The sequence below is a fragment of the Sparus aurata genome, chromosome 17 (genome assembly GCF_900880675.1).
Source record: "Sparus aurata chromosome 17, fSpaAur1.1, whole genome shotgun sequence".
NCBI classification, from domain to species: Eukaryota; Metazoa; Chordata; class Actinopteri; order Spariformes; family Sparidae; genus Sparus; species Sparus aurata.
In genome coordinates this window covers 14281428-14300208 of record NC_044203.1, presented here as the reverse complement: position 1 = coordinate 14300208, position 18781 = coordinate 14281428, and the positions used below count along the sequence as shown (strand labels likewise).

The following is an 18781-nucleotide window of genomic DNA, read 5'->3' as shown; positions in this document are numbered from 1 at the left end:
ATAATTCCAAACTAAAAGGATGTTCAGTGAATTAGTCCTACCGGCACACAGCATGAAAATAAAAACGCTTAAATAGATTCTGGTTTTCCCTGAGAATGTCTTCGTAAAACAGGAGGAGTGACAGAATAAGTGAACTGAATGTTAATGTTTACCTGCGAGACAAAAATATTCAAATGCACATCAGTCATTCTAAGGACACTTGCTGAGGCCGAGGCGTGGGGAGCATGATTGAACATCAAGGGGGAGGGCGCTATCAGCATTTATCTTTGAGAGTCACAGCTGGGAGATAAGGTGTGCTTTAATTGTGGCTCTGTCTATTGTAGGTCACAAGCATCCCATCAATCACTGTACCCGGTGCAACCTGGCATCTCCGGACTTTTAAGTAAGAGAGAGAAGCTCATCATGAATTATAATAAATTACTCCGCTTGGCATTTTCTCATTTTCTTCATTAGGGGGGGAAAATGTGATAAGCCAGCAAGAAAAAGGCAAAAAAAAGGGCAGCGTTTAAATTTCAAGGTTTCAACCAGGATGATGGATGATAAATAAAAAGTAACAGGCCCATAAAAACAGCATTAGGGGAAACTGGAGGTCACAAACTCTAAGTGTGCTCCAGAACACAAACTGCAAGCGTGGTCTTTAACAAGGAGACGGCCGGTATATTTGTCCCAAGTTGTACCGATGCTCGGCCGGTATCTCAGGTACAACTAAAGGGTTCAGTTTGCCCCTGGTAGGTCAACACTGTAGATTCTCTCAAACCCTGGGGTACAGAATATATATGAGGTGAGATGAGATTCAAGACTATAGCGCTGATATGTGTCCGATCCAATATTTGGAATAAAAAATGGTTGAGGTATTTCATATATGGGGTTCTGCCTGCTCTTATAAATAACTGATTCCCTTTATCCTCTTGGGGGCAACAGACACAAGCCACAAACACGTCATCAACATATTATCACCTCTGAAGTGAAGATGGATAACTCATTAGCAAGTACCTCCCCTATTTACACCTCCTGCTGATACTGAGCATCATTAGCTTTCATTTTGTGTCCCGTTTCTGGCCACAGTCCAATATCCCCTCTCTCTTTAGATCCGTTTTTGTCTCCACCAACTCCTGTGGGAAATCCCTATCTGCTAAATGCTCCACCGTGTTCACCGGCTAGTCGTTAACTTTCGCTGTCTGCCATTTGGACAGCTTACATTGAGTTTTCAGACATTTTTATTTTTGCTATAAACAGCTTCCTGCTGTGAGTGGAAACGACACTGTCGAGAGTGAACCAGAACAGTAAAGTTGCGGGCCAGAAAAGCAGAACATTGAGCTAAAAATGTCGAACTGCTGCTTTGAGAGCTGCAGATTTGGATGAACGGTTTTCTGTGTATTCATCAGTGACTCCTTTTAGATTACAATTAGACGTTTGAGACATCATGCAAACATTAATAAAAGCTGCAACAACTGCAAACAAGTAGACTTTGGTAATATATTTGTGCATACATTATCTTGAATGTTTCTAACTGTAGCCCCATTCTAACTGCCCTTTCAGTGCGGGAATCATGCGCCGATACTCCGCTTGCCATCTGTGAGAAGGTTACATATGTGTTCGCTGTGGCTCTGATCTGCCTCCGGAGGTAGTATCAGAGCCGCAGCAGAGGCGATATGGTGTCTGTGTGAATGGAGAAGCCAGAGGTGAGGATCAGTGGCGTGTCGGTCTGATGGTGTTCACAGTCGGACAGCTAAACAGATCCTTTACTCATCAAACAAAGGAGAATTGTCCCACACTTCAACCCACAAAGCAACATCACAGGACCAAACAACAGTAACGTGGTAGGTGGTAGTTTCTTTGGCAACTTATATGAGGACAAAAATATAGCATCCATATATGGAAAATCCTCTATCATCCTGTCAGACGTACCGAATCTTCAGAATCTATATCACAATTCTGCTGGAAAAATAGCGTCTGTCCCCGGCAGCAGGCGGCTCCCGCAGTTGAATGGCGGTGATTGTGTGATGTGATTTAGAGCAAAAGATTTTAACTCACCATGTCTCTGTCGCCTTTCATCCTTGAGTTGTAGTTACGGTCTCTGGCAACTTGTTTTGTAAGAAATCACTGCGATGTTCAGCCCGCCCCTGACCGAGACCGTGAACTTTCCCCCAGAAAATAGCATCCCCCCCCCGTGAGCGACAGAGTCAAACATGATGGTGATTATATAGTTGTGTAATTATGTAATTTATCGCTTAAAACAGAACTTTGTCACTTCCCACGATGCATGGTGGGTCAGGAGCTCAATCACAACACATTACGACTGCATCTATATGATTATAAACAGTGGGCTGATACATATTTAGATGAACAGGTGTAGACCAGGGGGAAACATGCTGACAAAAAACACACGGACGTCGATGTCACGGCGTGTACCGCCACGCCTCTTTTGGCTCCGCAGTGCTGACATGCTGTATGAAATGACAGACCATATAATAATGCGATCATGCGGAGTATCTGTGAAAAGGGCTATTGGTGAAACGGCTGTTGCCGTAACGCAGGGTAATGCGTCAGAGAGGGAGGAAGGAAGTCGGCAAACTTGACCGACATTTTGTTTTGATCGGCTTTACTATGTCACCTCGTCCCTGGATATTTCTGCCGGAGTCACGCCAGAAAGACTGTCATCTGCAATACAGCATGTTCACACGGTGGCCAACTTCCCACCCTGAGCAAGATGTCAGCGTAAAATCTCGGCCGTGTGAATGTGGTCAAGAAAACACCTCCATGATCCCACGCTACTTCGTGACATTATCGAACGACTCCCTTTGTTTCCATCGCTTTGACTGAAAGACTCCATGACGGCAGAGGTTACATACTGTGCATTCAAAGGTGTTCGTTGACATGTTAGGGACGACGCGTATTCACAATTTCTACCAAGACTTTGTACCACTTTCAAATCTGTATGCTTATTACAGAGCTAGAGTCGGTCGTCAGTGAGCTTAGCCTTGCTCGAAGACTCTAATGTCAACCAACACCTCATATAGCTCATTCATTAACATCTTGTATCTTGTTGATTTAGTTAATGAACAAAAGTTGGAACTGGGCACCAGCGGCCAGATGCAGTTTACTTCCCGAATTACATTTTTTTTTTTTTTTTTTTTTTAGCTAGCTGGTACCACCTGCCTCTGGTCTTTGTGCATATCTGAGCCAGCTAGCTCCTGGCTATACATCCAATCACTAAAACCCACATGACGAGTTGGGCAAAGGCTACGGAGAGTTTACAAGAAGCGAATACTATCTATGAAGAGATCAGGTTATCAAACTAATGCTGTAAATAAATGGATTGTAGTTTGTTTACAAGTCCACCTCTGAAATTAAGACATAATAATTAAAGCATAATGTATTATGTCTAACAGCCAAGGCCACAGCTGAGTATCAATGGCAGAGAGACTAAACCCAGCAGAAGCTTACACGCAACATGTGATTGATCTTCAGCAGGAGGACATCTAGTACATTTGTCTTAGTGGCTCGGGGATAAGACAAGACAAAAGTGATGAAGTGGGACGACAACAATGCACCGTCGCCGCGCCTGAAGCCCACGGATGCATGTGACAGACAGGGTATCATGCTCTGAAACCCTCCTTGAAAGGCTTCTGTTGCTGCTGTTGTGGGGATTAAACCAGCCTCATAATGGCCTGTGGGATTTGTGCCACTGCCGGGTGACAGCCATCGAATTGGGTGGCAGGCAGAGACGAATTGCAACTAGAACACAGCGCTCGATCTATACAGTTGCCAATCACAGTGCAGATCTATTGGCTGGAGATAAAGCAAATATAGAGCTGCGTCAATGACAGGTGGAGCGCTGGTATGTGAAGAAACGCGTTCTGACGTCAGCAGCGTCCGACTCGTGTGAATAATCCCATAAATGCTTAATTCCCTCACCATACCCACACCGCTTCCTACGGCTGCATCCGCCTTCCTTGCTGCTCTTGTTTTGGGGATTTGCAAGATTATTTTTCCACGGGAACTACTTTACATCCTCAACAGCTACTCCGTACAGGATCTACAGTTGCCATGGCAATATCTGTGGCAGAAAAAAAAAGAGAGCCAGGGAGAGAGGGAGAGAGGGAGAGAGGGAGCAAAAAAAAAAAAAGGGAAAGTATTCAGAGCTGACAGGGAAATAACTGGTTTCATTATATTCAGCCAGCTGATTCTCTCTATCACCAATGACAGGGCGATGGCAGGCACACTGAAAGAGCTTGTGTTTGTGTTTGAGTGGTAATAAATTACTGCTGGGGTCAGGGCTGTGCAGGCCGCACTCCCTGATTAAATGAGACCAAACTTATATCCCTCTGACATCTACCAGCCTGCTTCTCAGGAATCTGAAGGTGCAGAGACAAATCCCATAATCCTAATTAAGTATTTCCTCCTATTGCAGCGAACAAAACGGCCGGCTGTTTACACAGCTAAAGCCTTCATTCGGTTCCCAGGCTCGGTTTAAACACACGGGCTAGTTTAGGGCAATCTTTGCAAATGCTGGAGGAGAAAAGTGACATCACAGAAAGTGATAGAAAAATAATTGGGACGGCAAATGAAATCACTTTGGGAGAGGGGGTGGAAATTTTAATCACAAGTACTGTGACAGCGGGCCACAGGCTCGGCATCTGTTCACGGGTGAAAACATTTTGTCTAATATTTGAGGATGTCATTCTCATTTTCGTCGACTCACAGCAGTCTCACGGTCAATTGAGCAGGATTGTGTGGGAGAAGCGATCGCGAATGCAGCTGCTGCTGTGTTTTTCTTGTCTTCCAAACAGTTTAACATATCAAAACGGGCAGAACAATGAAGCAAAGACAGTGCACTTCTAAAGTCCACATCAGTGTCTCGAGTGGGTACAAAAGGTGAAGTGTCTGGACATGTGGAGGGACGAGTGCTGCGTTTCAGCAGAATCCCTCTGTTGCATTGACACAGAGAGAACTCGATGTGCCATGATGGACATTCTCCACAGGATACCTTTGTTTAACGGCCACTAACATAAGTAATAATTACTTGCTGAAGGAGTATGAAACACTTCAGCTATTCAGCGTTCAAGCAGAATATAAACATGCACTGAATGTATAGCACACTACAGTGTGGCTGGAAGCAAAAGTGGTGCCATTTCCACTCAAATTGTATTCTGCTGACTGTGATTTCACATGAATGTTTGAGCTGCACAGAGCAGAGTGATAAGGCGTTCAGATCACAGATGAGCTGACTTTCATGTGAGGAGGATGGGGGGAGGGTGGTAGGCAAGACAGCCAAGAGACCACTGTTCCAGATGGCTTCTCAACATTTGGAAGCGCACAACCACTGGTTATCATTATAAGGAGACACCAGGACCTTTTTTTTTTTTTTTCCTGGCAACAAAACTGTATATTTCTGAAGAGGCATCTGGACAATTTGCAGACAAAAATCAATATTTTTGTAATGAGTCATGGGACAATTTCTATCCATGATTATGGTGAAGTGGGAGGAGGAGAGCGCAGAGATTTGATGTTCAGGATTAAAACAGTGGATTGTTCTTCACTCGCGTTTATCAACCTGACTGCAGCAACGATCCACGCAGGTGACCTCCGTTGTCGGGTGCTTATGTACTTGATGTTGACTGCCAGCTGGAGCCGGAGCTGAAATGTACTTTATTTCAGGAGAGAAGGGGAAGTAGAAGAGAGAGAACCAGTCTCTAGTGAGTACTGAGTTCTTTGAAAGGCTCAACTGAATTCAAACACAGACACATACACCCTTAATGTATAATCACTTGGCAGGGGAATTGCGAATAAACCCGAATGACCCCGTTATCAAACATTTGTGAGTAATGCGAGGGGAAGACGTGTTCGACATGTGTACCTACTGGCAGGATTTTGTCTCATCGCAACAATCGTGGTCCGATACGCAACAAGACAAGTATGATGGTGTGACTTAAACATTCAGCACACGCACGCAAAGAACTTCGGCGAAAGAGGAGACATGTTGTGCTCAGCAGTCAAACTTAAAAAAAAGGACAATTTGCATATCCATGGTTTGTGGAGTTGTTTTCTAGTGGGTGAAAAATCGATGCACTCTCAAGTATTTTTGAACTCGCGTCTGAAGCATTTGCACGTGTGGAAACTGTTGATGGTTTACAACACACTGTATTGTTCACGTGTAGGATGATGATAGCTCATTAGAGACCAACATAGAAGTTATACAATGTCCTTATATGTGCTTAAAACTGCACCTCATTGTTTAAAATAACCAGACCTATAATCCCAAAGCGTCAGCATTTGCGAGCTTGGGTTGAGACTCAAAAATCAACTTTTTGTACAAATAGGAGCTTTGAGTTAATCACGAAAATGAGCTTTCGTTTGAAATTTACATCCAGAAACCAAACAATGTGGCTCCCCTTATGTGATTTCATCGTTCAAATCATTAAAGGCAAATCATTTATCACCTTTTCCTCTCCTGAACACGACAGCCAGTACTTAATGTCATGATTTATATGACTGTGGGGTAACGTGGAAGCAAAACACCAGCTTGACTCCCGTGCACCTCCACTCCATTGCCCTTGAGCCCTGCTGTGACTACATGATTCAGTCCAAACTGCTCTCCACTCCAAACAAAAACACTGTCACCTTAAATAGCATCCGAGCCTCTGTCACCGTGTTTGCACTCTGCAGCGTCGGGCTGTGCCTCGGCGGCTTCGCGCAACGCTTGTGGTTCTGTTGAGGCCACTTTAAGTTTTGTAATTCCTCACACATCCCAGATTAGGGACAGGAGAGGCTGTGGCCCCGCCGGGCCTCAAGGGCAATGTCACCCCACAGTGCTGCTTCAGAATTACAAACAACACACATTCGGGCTTAGGCAGAAGCCACCAATCACTGTCTCCCATCATACAGCACATCAATCACAGGCACAGGTGCACCTATCAAAGCAGCAGATACCGTAATTAATAAAGATCAACCGAGCCCTCTGTGGTGAATTAATATTTCCCGTCCGGCCGCCTGTCGGGGAAACATGTTATGATTTGGGGGAAGAAATCATTTCCGGCTCGACTGTCTCTGTTTCAATAAGCGTTCATCATGTTGGTTGACTTGTAATTATTGTTAATGACATTGGGCTGATGACAAGCCGGAGCATTACAAGTTATTACTCGACTAGGCGACGCTGATGACAAGTTAAATAACACCGCTGAATTAGACGACGCTGTTTAACCACAGGTCGAGGGGGAAAAAAACAACAGAGCACACGACGAGATGGAGCTGCAGCGTAATTATTGTACAATGAAGCGCACACTGGCAGCTTCTTTATTAAACGGAGCAGGAAGAGCCATCATTCAGCTTGCTGCTGTTGGGCGGAGTGGACGCTGGTGACAAGCTCCTCAAATTAGCTGTGTTTTTACAACTTGAGGCTGAATCCTGAGACGTGTGATACTCTGCCGAGGATCGTCGCTGCAACAGCTTACAGTCACACACGCTCGCCATTTAGCCGATGCCCTTGTGCAGAGGGATTCAGAGGCAACTGACGGATGCGGCATCCCATTGCAGGTTTTGGTTGTCAGCATAAGTCTGTTTTAAGATGACACTTTCCTCGTGTCTGAAGGGGACGGGACTGCCAGCATTTCCCCTCTGGGCTTCATTTGTTGTTGTATCATGGAATGTGAAAAGGGCATCGCTGTGGAAGCATTGTTGTGGGCCACAGTTCAACTTGTTCCAACACTGCAAGGGCAAATGTACGCCACAGACAGCCTCCGATGTCAACTAAATATGCCTCATCAGGGGCACCGTTTAGCTCAGTGGGTAGAGCGCGCGACCCTTGTGCCGAGGCTCTGCAGCGGATCCGGGTTCGACTCCCGGCCTGGGCCCCTTTGCTGCGTGTCACTCCCCTTCTCTCTCCCTCTGTTTCCTGTCATATCGTCAGCTGTACTGTCAATAAAGCCATATAAGGCCTAAAAAATAAAAAAATGCCTCATCATAAAGCTGAAGCGATCAAATACCGTGAGCTTAAAAACTATTTGTGAGTTCTGGTCACAAATACACTAATTAGAAAAAGAACAAAAAGTGTTGGCAGGTATCGACGGTAGAGTGGACAGAATGTGTACTCTATACTTTTCACAACGGTTCAAGTGGGCTTTCATCGCTGGCTCCTGGTGCCTGAATAATCCAAGATATGATGTTAATATATCTTTGAACGTGTTATCCAAAGAGTCAGAGATTTCATGTTTGGAGCATATCCAACTCCCGGTGCGGGACTTTCATACCGCTAGAATCTTGAGTTCATGTCATCCTAGATGCTGTGGAAATGAGGTCATGTTTGGGCGGTATGCATGGAAGAATTAAGATGTGCCCGGTGTCTTACTGTGCTATACGTTCCCATGAAGTACATTAAGTCCATATTTGACCTGATATTGCACAGACGAAACTCAGAATATGCATGAGATGCTTTGTGTTCTCCAGAGAATATCCCACCATCCAATCAGATTCAGCACCCCCTTTGTGGTGCAGCAGATCCACCCACTGTGGTCCAGATTTAAAATCTCAAGATGGATAGACGTGAACCTTTGCAGAGACGTTCCAGTTCCCCAGGTCAACGTTTATCCAGTACTTTTATGATCAATTACTTAATCTGCTGACACGTCCAGGAGCCTAAGGTGTGTTTGGTGTTGGTTAGTATATGTTAGCACACTAACACTCCCAACTCTCAACAACATACCTGCTAAAACATGTTAGCATTGTCACTTGTCACTGCGAGTACGTTAGCACGCTGATGTTAACATTAAGGTCAGTGCCGCCGTCACAGAGCCACCAGCCTGAAGCCTGAAGTCGCGTTGATGCGCTGCTTGTTCTCCGAGTCCCTAGAAACAAGTACTGATACTGAGTGGATTATGCTGAAGAAGATATATGTAAAATTCAATTGGATGAAAGTGATGAAGCCATAAATAAAAATGAACTGGAGCGCGAAGGCTTGATTAGTGGGATAGAAGATGGGATTAAGAATTGTGATTACTTTCACAGGCAGGTAGGGCAGAGAAACATCCTGAAGGCAGCGAAGACAATTCTGATTCCTACGTCAGGAAGGTGTTAACACGCTGACTCATCTTGTTGTTTGCCAGGCACAAACAGAACTCAAATATCGCCATTAATTATTGAAAAGGATTCAACAATACCGCTTTACCGTTTCTGATAGCAATTACAGCAATTACAATAAAAAAGGTCAAAACACTGTGTTTATCAAACGTCTGACAAACACAAGAATATCTGTTTGGAAAAAAGGTAAACAGATGACAATCATCTCTCATTGTGCGTCCCACTTCATGTGACTGTCGAACAATGAACCCGCGTACGGCGGACAATGCCAGCTCTCATCCTTGTATAATTCTTCTCTAATCTGTTTGTCTTTAACTGTGGCACACATTCATCATCAGCAGGAACACGACGACTCAAAAAACACAGATTCCCGTGTTGTTCATTTCTCTAAAATTGCGTTACCAATAATTTATGAGTTTTAGGCAATTATAGACACAACGGCACTAAATAAGAAATGCCACCAAATGGAGATGACAGTTCCTCAGAGTCTGTCACTTGGCACACCTGCAGTTCCCCTTTCAAAGTGTCTTGAAAACTCAACAACACACACACAAAAAAAATCTTTGTTTTCAAGCCAAATTTCCCTGTTGGGACACTGTTATTTCGCTTCCTAAAAATAAACAGGTGCTAATTGCTAGCTGCGTGGAGGAAAGGCAGATTCTGGTGTGTCGAGAAAATTTCACTTCAGGGAGAAAAAAAGACAATCAAAAGTCTATTTAGTGCGGTGTGACGGTGGGGGTCGACTCATTTTTTTTAACGCTCAACTAACGTTCTCACCACTCAAACCAACACTTCAACAAATCCACTAATAATGGTTGCACCTGTTTTATGATTGATATGTAAGACCAAAGGAATGCAACAATAAAATTATGTTTAAATACTATTATACTGTATATTTGTTTTGTATTGTTTTCAACCTCCATTTTTAGCATATTAATATTGAGCCCAACTTGTGTGGACCAAAACAGAAAACAGAAAAATGTGTTGCAATTACTTTCAAAAGCAGAATACAGTTCAACTGTCAAAACATACAGAGTCAGAGAAGATTTCGAGATGCAAGACTTTTATTTAGAATCGAAAACTCAAGTGATCTTCAAATATAATTTGTATCCAAGATGGGGCTAGGGATAAAAACAATGAATAAATTCTTAGAAAACAAAAAAGGGTCCACTTTTTTCTCCAGTCGAAGCCAAGAGGGTTCTGCATCTCTGTCACCTTTAATTTTTCCGTCCTTTGCGCACTCTTCCTCGCTTCTCTCTCTAGTTGTTGCCCTGGAGAGCCTCCGCCATGAACAGCTTCCCGAGGTTCTGAGAGGTGAATTCCTTCACGTTCTGGCAGTAGTTGTTAATTTGCCCTGTTGGTGGGTGGCCACATTCATCCACGAGCCCCCACACAGAAACACAAACACGCACCCACACAAACATACATACATACATTTGTATACAGACATGCACACAAACAGGCGGAGGCGGGAGAGAGGGGGGGGGGGGAGAATAGCAGCACAGCAAAACATCAAATTAGTGGGGAGCAGAGTAAACGGAAGGATCAGAAATGTTGTCAAGAGGCGGAGGAGGGCTGAACAGCGTGAAACGGCAGGGAAAAGGGCGGTGTGTTGGAGATTGAGTCAATAAACTTTAAATGAATGTAATTTCAAGATAATGGCGAAGATAATTACAAAACAGAACCTGAGCTCCAGTGAGGGGAGCAGAGGCGGGTGATGGAGTTTGGAGCGAGGGGGGTCTCTGTGGTGCATGTGTGGAGGCTGGGTGCGTACCTGCAATAAGCAGAGTGTCCATGCGTGGTGGAGGCTGGGGGGGCTTGAACATTTTGGTGATGTCCTCCTCAGGCAGCGGGGGCTCTCCTCTGCTCTGCCGCTGGGTGTTCTCCTGCTGCCGCCTCTGGAGGTACTGGGGGGGGGGGGGGGAGAGAGAGAGAGAGAGAGAGAGAACAGGTGAGGGGAGAGTGGGCTCAGGACAACCGAATAATTGAGAGAGAAGGACGTGGAAAGGGAATAGATGGCAAAAGAGAAAATGGACATGAAAAGAGAGAGGAGGAAGGGGAGGCATGGGGGGGATGAAGGTGAAAGACAGAGGAGGTACAGTACAGAGAGGGAGTGAAGAAAAGGGAGAATAAAAAAAGCTGTGAAGTCAGAAAGTCGGGAACAGGAAAAGGCAGAGTAAGAGAAATACAGTAAGAGAGACGCAGAGAGCACACAACGGGAGAGGATAGTACGAGGGGAAAAAGGACAAGGAAGAAGAAAGATAAGGCAAGGGAAAGAGCAACAGGAATAAGGTGAGACGTAAAAGAATGTGGTGATGAAATAAGAGATGGGGGAGACAGATGGAGGGGGAAGAGTTATAAGTGCTGACAGGGATGGAGTGATTTGTGGAGGGCTGACAGTCAGTATATCAGCGAGGTGCTGGGTCTCTGGAGAACCTAAAAGCCTTGTTAATTTGGAAAGAGGGAGGAGAGCCTGACACAGAGCGGGGGAATGGGGGGTTGCGGCAGAAAGGGAGGAAAGAGCAACTCGAGTGCTCTCAACCAAACATCCCACAGCGCACCTGTACGGGCGACTGAAGCTGACAGAATCTGCTAAGATGAACAATAAAAACAAAACTATTTGTTCAAATGAGTCGATACTCCTCCAGTTTATTTTCCCTGCCAATGTGTCACAGCACGACTGTGCATAATCAAAATGCTAATATATGCAAATTTTTACAAACAAGCTAACAAAAACCGTTTTGCACTTGTGCTCCAACTTCCATATATACAAACACAACGCCTAAAAAGTATTTACCATCTCTCACTGGAAGTAAACATCAGAGTAAAAAAGAAACCAAACTGATCTAAATTAAGTACAACCTCTAAGAATTTAATTGAGGCACATTTTCGAGGCCGTTTTTCCCTATTTCTTCTCAAACTGCTCAGGCTCTGTCAAGTTGCATGGAGACCGCAAAGGGACAGCAGTCTTCAAGTCCTACCACAAAGTCTGAAATGGATTGAAGTCCGGACTCCTGTGGCGCTTTGGCTTTATGTGCGGGGTCGTCGTCTTGGTGGAAAATAATTCTGTCCCATGTTGCAGTTCTTTTACAGACTGCAGCAGGATTTCTATGTATCTTTGCTGAATTTATTTTACCCTCTACCTTCACGAGCCTGCCAGGGGCTGCTGCAGAGAGAAGCACCACCGCTTCATGCTGGGGATAGTGTGTTTTTGACAACATGCTGTGTTTGGCTTTAGTTTGATGGTTAAAAATTCCCATTCTGGTATCTGGACCAGAACTTCACTTAGCAACCGTGATAAGGTGATTTGTTGATTAGCTGATCAAATGAAAATACAATACAATGCAATGTACAACTACAACTATACATACAATGACAACTATTCAGATAATCACTTAATTTGGTCAATTTTTTCAAGCAAAAGGGTCAAACATTTGCTGGTTCCAGCTTCTTCAATGTGAGGATTTGCTACTTTTCTTTATTCATGAGAGTAGATGAAGAGTCTTTTGGAGTTTGGCGAGAAGAAGCAATTTTAAAGACGTCGTTTTGGAGCCTCGAAAACGGTGATGAGAGTTTCTCACCGCTCTCTGACATTTTATAGACTGAGCGGTAATCAATCAACTAAATAATTGTTCAATGACGTCTTTATCAAGACAAGAGGTGGGACCAGAGGGAGACTAGGTCCAAATTATACTCAGTCTATACGGGCCAAGTTGGGTCTCCTAGCAATGTACTTAAAACTTAACAGCTTTTATCATGTGGAACAACAATTATCGTCAAGTGGAGTGTGCTGGTATTCTTTCTCTCCATCAGGGTCTGTTTGGGATGACTGATCTGGTCCAATTCCCTTTGGATCCTGTCTCTCTTTTAAAAAAAAAATAAAAAAAAATAAAAAAAAATGAAATGAATTCATGCATGTGAGGTTTGAGCAGGTTTTCCACAGATTGGGTTTGAACCTCTGAACCTTCATTCAGTGAGATATGAGTTTTTGTAAAACAATAAAGCTGGAACTGATTAACTTTTTCTCAGTTGCCATAGGATTCATGATTGCTCTGTATCTATTTAGCATCTAACACTACAAAAATGCACTTACAGCCATGATTTGGCTTGCTTTTTATGTGTTTTTAATAATGATATGGCACAGAAGTAATGACTTGGAAAATATTGCTGAATCATCTAATGGAAGCCAAATTGTATCATTAGGCATAAATCACAAGTCCTTGGTTCATAAGATTAACACGTTGCTCCATATCTAATCTTCTACAAAGAGGTGCCTGCTTCTAAAGATGGGAAAAGAATTGAATTGAATAAATCAGCGGGAGTGAGACATACATTTCCAGGTACAAAGACTAACTTGGCCACCGATTGTGCCTGGGAACCTGCTATTTACCAAATTCAGAGAGCTATAAATGAAAAACGGAGCTCTCTCAGTAAGGTGCCTTTTGCAACTTTCTATGATGATTAATAAGGTTCCATTTGTCCGGGATGCAGCAGAGTCAATGGCACAAGATTACATGGTGCAAGGACTGTAGATGTCTGAAAGGTGTAATAGAGGCTCGCTTTCTTTGTCTCTGTGTGTGCGCCGTTAGTTCATTGTGGAGAATTGTGTGAAACATGAAAGAAGTCGACACTATTAAAGGGATGGCCTGTGTGATATTGTGTATGAAATGAGTGCGCGTGTGTGTATGTGTGTGAGGGGGTGGGCTTGGGGGCTGCGATGATGAGAAGGTCAGTTGGGGAAGATGATGGATCGTAATGGCTGCAGTGTGGGTGACTGGCCCGGAGGTGTGTGGCTACGTGGGTGTGTGTTTCTTCGCGGCCCAGGTTGTAAAAGCGTTGTAGAACATACAGCGAACTACCTGTAGTCACAGATACATGTTTGTTGAAAAGTCTGCCTAGTATGTGTGTGAACATGGCTGCCATCGGCCCGGGAAGATGGTGACTCAGCCCGGTTTAACATTAATACTTCAGACATTTCCTTGTTTGCACTCGCAGAGAATAATGACAAATTGATGTAGTGGTGTGAACGTGGGTGTGAGTTTTTACACATGCACATCAGTGAGTCATCCTGGCCTCTACACTTCCATTTTCCTGAGTAATGTGTGCGTGTACGACTGTGTGACCCATTGTGTTTGCGTTTGTTGCTGGTTGTTTGTGATGGATCTGGCCGAGATTGGAGCTGCAGATGGTTCGTGGTTGACTCTTCACCTGTGTGTCTTTTGTTCTGATCTTTTTGGGGCTTCCGGCTGAATGCGTGCTTGTAGGAGTTGTGTGTGTCTTAAGTCTGTGCACACAAAGGATGTGTGTGACTGTGTGCCTGCGACTGCTGCTGCTTTTAGATTAAGTTTGTGTTTGTGATGTGTTTCACAGTTACAGAAAAAGAATGAACACAGACGATTTCCACTTAGTCATTACAATTAAGAAAGACTTAATTTATTAAAACTAGCTTTGAGTCCACATACATTAGTTCTTCCTGAGTGTCATGCTTATTCTTCACATAAGGATATATTGACGCTTTATCAAAGAGGCAGTGGTGAAATTGATCAACTAAAAAGTTTTATAGAACTGAAACAGACCTGTAAATCCTACCGGAGCCTTCCTTCTACAGTTCATATGAAATGGTTAACAACAAAAAGGCTTTAGTTAATGGGAGAGTATGGCTTGAGTTGGAAGTCCAGTTTGAGTAACAGATCTGAGAGTCAAAAAAACAAAAAGGGAAAAAAGGGAGAAAAAAAAACACTTCACAAGATTTAAAAACTATGAAAAGTGATCATGTCGGCACTCAGCTATATTTTGAGAAAAATTTTGAGGCAAACACTAGAAATACAAGTTACAAAGAAGTCTTCCAGGAATGTGTCCCTGCATATTTCTGATTCACCAATGGATTACGACGCCTTGCAGTCAAAAGCTTCGCGAAGCTTAACTTTTTTTGCCAGATGGCCTTGGAGTGTTGGCATTACAACAGTGACAACCAAGAGGCCTCATTCAAATAAAATTAAATTTGTACGGTAACACACGAGGATTGAGAAGCAGCAATCACTGCTATTCATAGTGAATAGAACTATGATGTAAAAAAGTTACTCAGTGGCACTACATGGGAATGTTGCGTGAAGTTTGGAACAATATCTGCCAAAACAATGTGGATGACAACCAGGTGAAACAAACAAGGCTAATTTGTACCTGGGGAAACAAATCATGCAACAGGAAATTAACAATGCAATGTGGCAGAGCAAGGGCATAGAATTGGGTAGGGACGCTGGGGACACGTCCCTACCAATAATCAGCTGCTACTGTGTAGTCACTATCAATACAACTGCTGTCCATAGTGTTTAGTCAATGATTATGGCACACAAAGGGTTAAATGTCGGTTTCTGCTAGAACTCCCGCCTCTAACCTAAATATTGCTCCCTGATAGGCTGCCGGTTTCTCTCTAACTTACATGTGATTGGCTGTCCCCGCTGTCACTCCTTCTGCTAGTAAAAGCTACATGCAACCTGCTAGTTGGACCGGACGAGAGGCAGTGCATGTTATCTGCAACTGTGAGTGTAAGTTGTCAACATGTTCGGCATTTGTTCTTCCTGGGTCACGTCAGCTAGACGGATTTTAATATCAGTGATGTCATTTACATTTGTGTATGTTTGCGTGCGTGTACGCGTGCGTGTGTGCTGTATAGGATTTGAAGGATGTCAAAGAAAGAAAACTCGATGTTAGGAGTCAAAGTCTAAGTTACTTCAGGGGTGTATAGGTAGAGGCTCAACAATACAGATATTGAATAAATAATATAATATAGTAATAAGTAATATAAAATCTTTAATGCCAAAGAGATACACTTTTTTAAAGTTATTTTTAATTCTTATTTTCATGTATTTGTGTAGAAGTGAGCAACAGTTTAAAAACACAAATGAAGAAACTTTGTGGTGTAAAATACAATAAAACCTCACATTCTAGATGATCATGCGATTTTATCATTATAAAATATAATTAATTAATATTAGTTAATATTAATATTTAGTAAAAACCTTTTTGCTCAGGCAATAACTGTACCATCAAGCTCTATGATCATTGTATCCCTAATGTATCTGTTCATATGTCATGCGTCAACATATTTTTGTAAGGTGACAGCAGAGAGGCTGGAGGAGCTGGAGGAGATGGAGGAGGAGAGGCCAGAGAAGGTAGAGGAAGAGAGGCAGGAGGAGGTAGAGAAGGAGAGGCTGGAGCAGATGAAGGAAGAGAGGCTGGAGCAGATGGAGGAGGAGAGGCCAGAGAAGGTAGAGGAAGAGAGGCAGGAGGAGGTAGAGAAGGAGAGGCTGGAGCAGATGAAGGAAGAGAGGCTGGAGGAGATAGAGGAGGAGAAGCTGAAAGAGAGGCTGGAAATTCACAGGTGAGGTTAAAATTTATGATGGATATGTTAGTCATGAGATTCAGCACTGTGACAAATGTTAGTGTGATGATGATCTGAATAGCAATGCTTCACCCATGTGGCTTTTAAACTCTTCGAAGTTGTCTCCTTGTCTTTCATTAGTTGCTTTAACCTATAACATCTGCATGACGTGAAATTATGATTGCTAATGTAAAAAAACGTCAACTTTCAGGAATGCTGCCTTGGAGCACTTTTGTGTCCCTACCAATCTCAAAATCAAACCAACTCCCTTGTGGCAGAGCATAGTACATAAATTACAAATAAAACAGAGATTGACGACTACTTTGCACGTGTGAACGCAGCATTACAGAAGTGAATAGAATAGTACAGCTACAGTATAAGCATGTGCATCAAAGTGAGTGTAGTTGGTATAGATACATATGCTACAGATACAGATTTTACTAAATGTTTATACATTTTTAACCTTTGCTGTTTACTGTAGTTCTGGTGGCTCTCAGTGGGTGCATGTACTTCAATGTGTGAGGCTGGAGTACCACATTTCTCTGTGTATTCGTGACAGTGTTTGTGGATTTGTGCTACCTGGTGCATCTGCTGCTTGCCTGCTGTGATTATAGCTACAATTGGTTGTGTCCGTGGCTCAGAGAAATATACCTGCTCTTTTCCTGCTGAGTTTGTGGCTGTAGGTGCATCTGTGTGTGAATGCCCCCGTGTGTGTGCGTGTGTGTGCGTGTGTGTGTGTGTGCGCGCATGCTTGTTTCCCTTTTGTGCGTGCTGGTAAGCTGGTGTTTCTGCTGCTTGCTCATCCTGTCTGTAGGTGGTGTGTGCGCTTCAGTTTCGTGAGAGCTATTGTGTATGTGTCTGTGTGTGAGTATTACCTGGTGCTTCTGCTGCTGTTGCTTACTCAGGTTGCGGCTGTAGGTGTTATATTTGACAATGTCTTGGCACATGTCATCCACTCTGTCCATCAGAAGCTGAAGGCTCTTCTCCAAGTGGTTGCTGGAAGAAAAATGTCAGCACGTCATTCACACAGTTTTTGAAGTGCCATCAGCACTGCAGCAGCTGAAGTAGGTGCTGCGTACATTTTTTTCCCCATTCACCCCCAACAGCTTACAGTAACTTAACAGCTTACAGTAATTGCAAACACATACATTAATATTGCAGCGAGCCACCATGCAATTAGAGCAACTTGATGAGAGCGTCACCTGTGTGAGTATGTACACAATAATGGTTGATGGATACATGAATTACTTGATCTTTCCCCCAACTTTAGAATCAACACCACAAAAAAGTTAGCACCTGGGATAAAATGTGCAAACTGCAAAACATAAATGCAGGCAGAATTCTTAGCAATGATAATATCAAGATCCATCAGATGGAAGTGGACTTTGATTCACTGGGTGTAAATTAAATCTGTATAGCTGGACTCCCAAACAAATCTCAGTGGTCCACTTCTTCCCTTATCACGAGTAAATCCAGCAAAAAATGTATAACAGTCCCTTCCAATGTGAATAACAGTGTAGTAGAGCCACCAAAGGCTGCTCAAACATGATTTCTTCAATACTACTAGGACTCAGACAGACAAAGACCAGATAATGTCAAAAATGCTTCTTCTAATCCAGTAGCGACCACCATGAAGGCACAATTCCATCCTTTAGCGTGTCCCTTCAGAGACCTTTGATTGCACTCAGAAAACGCAACATCCACATTTTTCAACAGTCTCTGTTTGTCATCCATTCTGACCTAATCTTCTTCAGTTCACATTCTACCAGATATGTTGCTCTTGTGTATCCTGAAAGAGATCTGACATGGCAAGTCTCTCCGGGGGTTTGACAGAGCTCAGACCTCAGGACCCGTCCCTCTCGTCCCTGTGCTACGTCCCTCTCCTCTGGTATCACATCCCTCTCCTCTGGTATCACATCCCTCATCTTTCCCCCAACACTGCCATGCTGACAACACTTGACACACAACTCTACTTGTATTCCTCTCCTCTCTTCTCCCATGAGCCCCATTTTTAACAGGATGTCTCACTGCTGCCTTAAGTTCAACCTTGACAAGGCTGCAGTGTTCCACTTCATGTCAGTTCCCTCTTGTGCTTTCCTCTCTGGAATTATATTGTTTCATTTATGAATGTTTGGGTGCTACATAATGCAGGTCGTGCTGTGGGAAAACAGATTCCGACTGTTTATTTAAACGACAATTGTACCCGCAAGGACTGCCAGCTCCGTGTATGTTTTGGCTGTGTGTGCACTTGCGCTGATGTAACTATTTTGTGTGTTTCATTGTTCGCGTGACTATGTGGAGGAAGAGTGTTTTTGGTGATTGTAG

General features: G+C 43.5%; 1 protein-coding gene across 1 annotated transcript in view; it reads right to left on the bottom strand.

Annotated features, from left to right (window-relative positions):
• Positions 1 to 10121: 10121 nt before the first annotated feature.
• The window catches only part of LOC115567971 (eukaryotic translation initiation factor 3 subunit H), a 54735-nt gene continuing 46075 nt past the window's right edge, over positions 10122 to 18781 (bottom strand). The window contains exons 6-8 of the mRNA XM_030394943.1: positions 17332 to 17452; positions 10850 to 10982; positions 10122 to 10429 (exon numbers count right to left, since the gene is read on the bottom strand). Coding sequence (XP_030250803.1) covers positions 10335 to 10429; positions 10850 to 10982; positions 17332 to 17452 — 349 coding nt within the window. The 3' untranslated portion in view covers positions 10122 to 10334. The remainder of the gene's footprint in view (positions 10430 to 10849; positions 10983 to 17331; positions 17453 to 18781) is intronic.